At 36.5% G+C, this 1,849-nt stretch overlaps 1 protein-coding gene across 1 annotated transcript; it reads right to left on the reverse strand.

The window, feature by feature from the left end:
- Positions 1-547: 547 nt before the first annotated feature.
- On the reverse strand, positions 548-1,510 carry LOC110501910 (trace amine-associated receptor 6). Its single transcript, XM_036959082.2, has one exon. It carries the CDS (start codon positions 1,508-1,510, stop codon positions 548-550), a length of 963 nt encoding a protein of 320 aa, XP_036814977.2.
- Between the last annotated feature and the right edge of the window lie 339 nt (positions 1,511-1,849).

Here is a 1,849-nt window from a genome sequence, read left to right on the forward strand (position 1 = left end):
TTAGTGTGTTAACCAATATCTATAAATGTGAGAATACCTAACTAAGTAACATTTCACAAATGTTGCCTTAATATCAAATGGTGAGCAAACTGGAAATGCCTTACACCTGGTTTAATACTGAATGTTATTATTCAGTGAATACATAATTGCATATTCTTACCATTTACCATCAACTACTTATACAATACAGAATTTATTAAGACCTGGACGTTATCTGACATCATGCAGTATTGTACATTTCAACTTTACTACACTTGATGAAGACGTTGTGTCACAATTGAGCCTCTAGAGGGAGATGTTAAACAACATACAGAATGACTCAAAGTCCTCAAAATGTACTATTAGAACACTTACATACTATTTGTCATTAAGTAACACGGAACAATGACACACTTAGGCATTTGGAGTACACGATCCACAATGTATCAATCATGACAACACTGAGATAAGTAATGTCGGTGTATTGTTACATTAAATAATTCCCCAATTGTAGAACAAAACTATATCAAACAAACGTTTGCCGAACTAGTGAATCATATTATAGGAACTATAAATGTCTTATCTTCAAAGTTAAAATAAGTTTAGCTGTCACTTTGAACCATGGATAAAAGAAAGCATAAATTATTGGATTAATTAAGGAATTAAAAAGTGCCAGATAACTGGTGAAATATGATATGAAATGATCACCTATAACAGAAAAAACAAAGTAAATAAATAGAGATGGAATCCAAGAAAGGAGATAGTTGAAAACAACTATAGCTAGAGTTTTTGCTGCTTTTCTCTCAGACTTATTTGCCTGTACAGTTTTAACACCAGACACACTGGCAGCCTCTTTTGAAAATACCTTTCTGGCCTGTGATCTGGCCACCACAAAGATTTTCATATAAAGTGTTATAATAATAGAGCATGGGACAACCATTATAAATACAATGTAAATTATATTAACCCATGTTATTCCTTCAACAATAACACATTCTGTCAAACACCTACTGGGTGTCTGTACATTTACAAAGTTTTTTATAATAACAGCATCATATATGCTACAACAACACCAGGTGATGGATATACAACAGATAGTTCCTGTTATTGTTATTTTAGAGTGGTACAATAAGGGATCACACACAGCAACATAGCGGTCAATAGATATCAAGACCAAATTGCCAAGCGATAAAGAAGTACATAAAAAAGTAATGTAGAAATGAAACACACAGAAATATTCCCCAAAACCCCAGCATGGTTCCATTATTGCTACAGTCATTACTGGTATCACAAGCAGTCCAACCAGGAGATCTGACACAGCCAGAGAGAGGATGAGCAGGTTGGTTGGAGTGTGGAGCTGCTTGAAGTGAGAGATGGAGATGATCACCAGTACATTCAAAAATACTGTAACTGCTGAAATCAATGAGAAGAAGATGTACAGTGTTATGTAGATAGATGTCGATAGCAAAGCCTTTCTGCAAGAAGAGTTTCTGTCCTGAAAACAGTATTGAACATCTTCATGTTTCTCCATTTGTAATAAAAAGTTAAAATGCTGAGGTCCTGCTCCTGCTTGGTCCTGTGTGTGACCCTGTCAGGTCCGCCTTCTGACAAACTCTGAGCTCTGCCTCTCTATTTATCCCTGAGTTACTGACAGACACTCCCCTCCCCAGCTTCTCTCTGCGAACACACACACACACACACACACAAACACACACACATACACACACACACACACACACACACACACACACACACACACACACACGTGCTCATGTGAGCAAAGAATTGAACAAACACTTGGATAAACAAATCATTTGTGAAAGCATGATGTAATGTGTGACAGGATTGGATGTTGCTGTGCCCAATTAGC

The sequence above is a fragment of the Oncorhynchus mykiss genome, chromosome 22 (assembly GCF_057628025.1).
Source record: "Oncorhynchus mykiss isolate SJ-2025 chromosome 22, ASM5762802v1, whole genome shotgun sequence".
NCBI lineage: Eukaryota > Metazoa > Chordata > Actinopteri > Salmoniformes > Salmonidae > Oncorhynchus > Oncorhynchus mykiss.

Excerpts from the sequence above, each read along its gene's own strand:
- LOC110501910 (XM_036959082.2), bottom strand. The coding sequence starts at position 1,510 with ATGGAGAAACATGAAGATGTTCAATACTGTTTTCAGGACAGAAACTCT.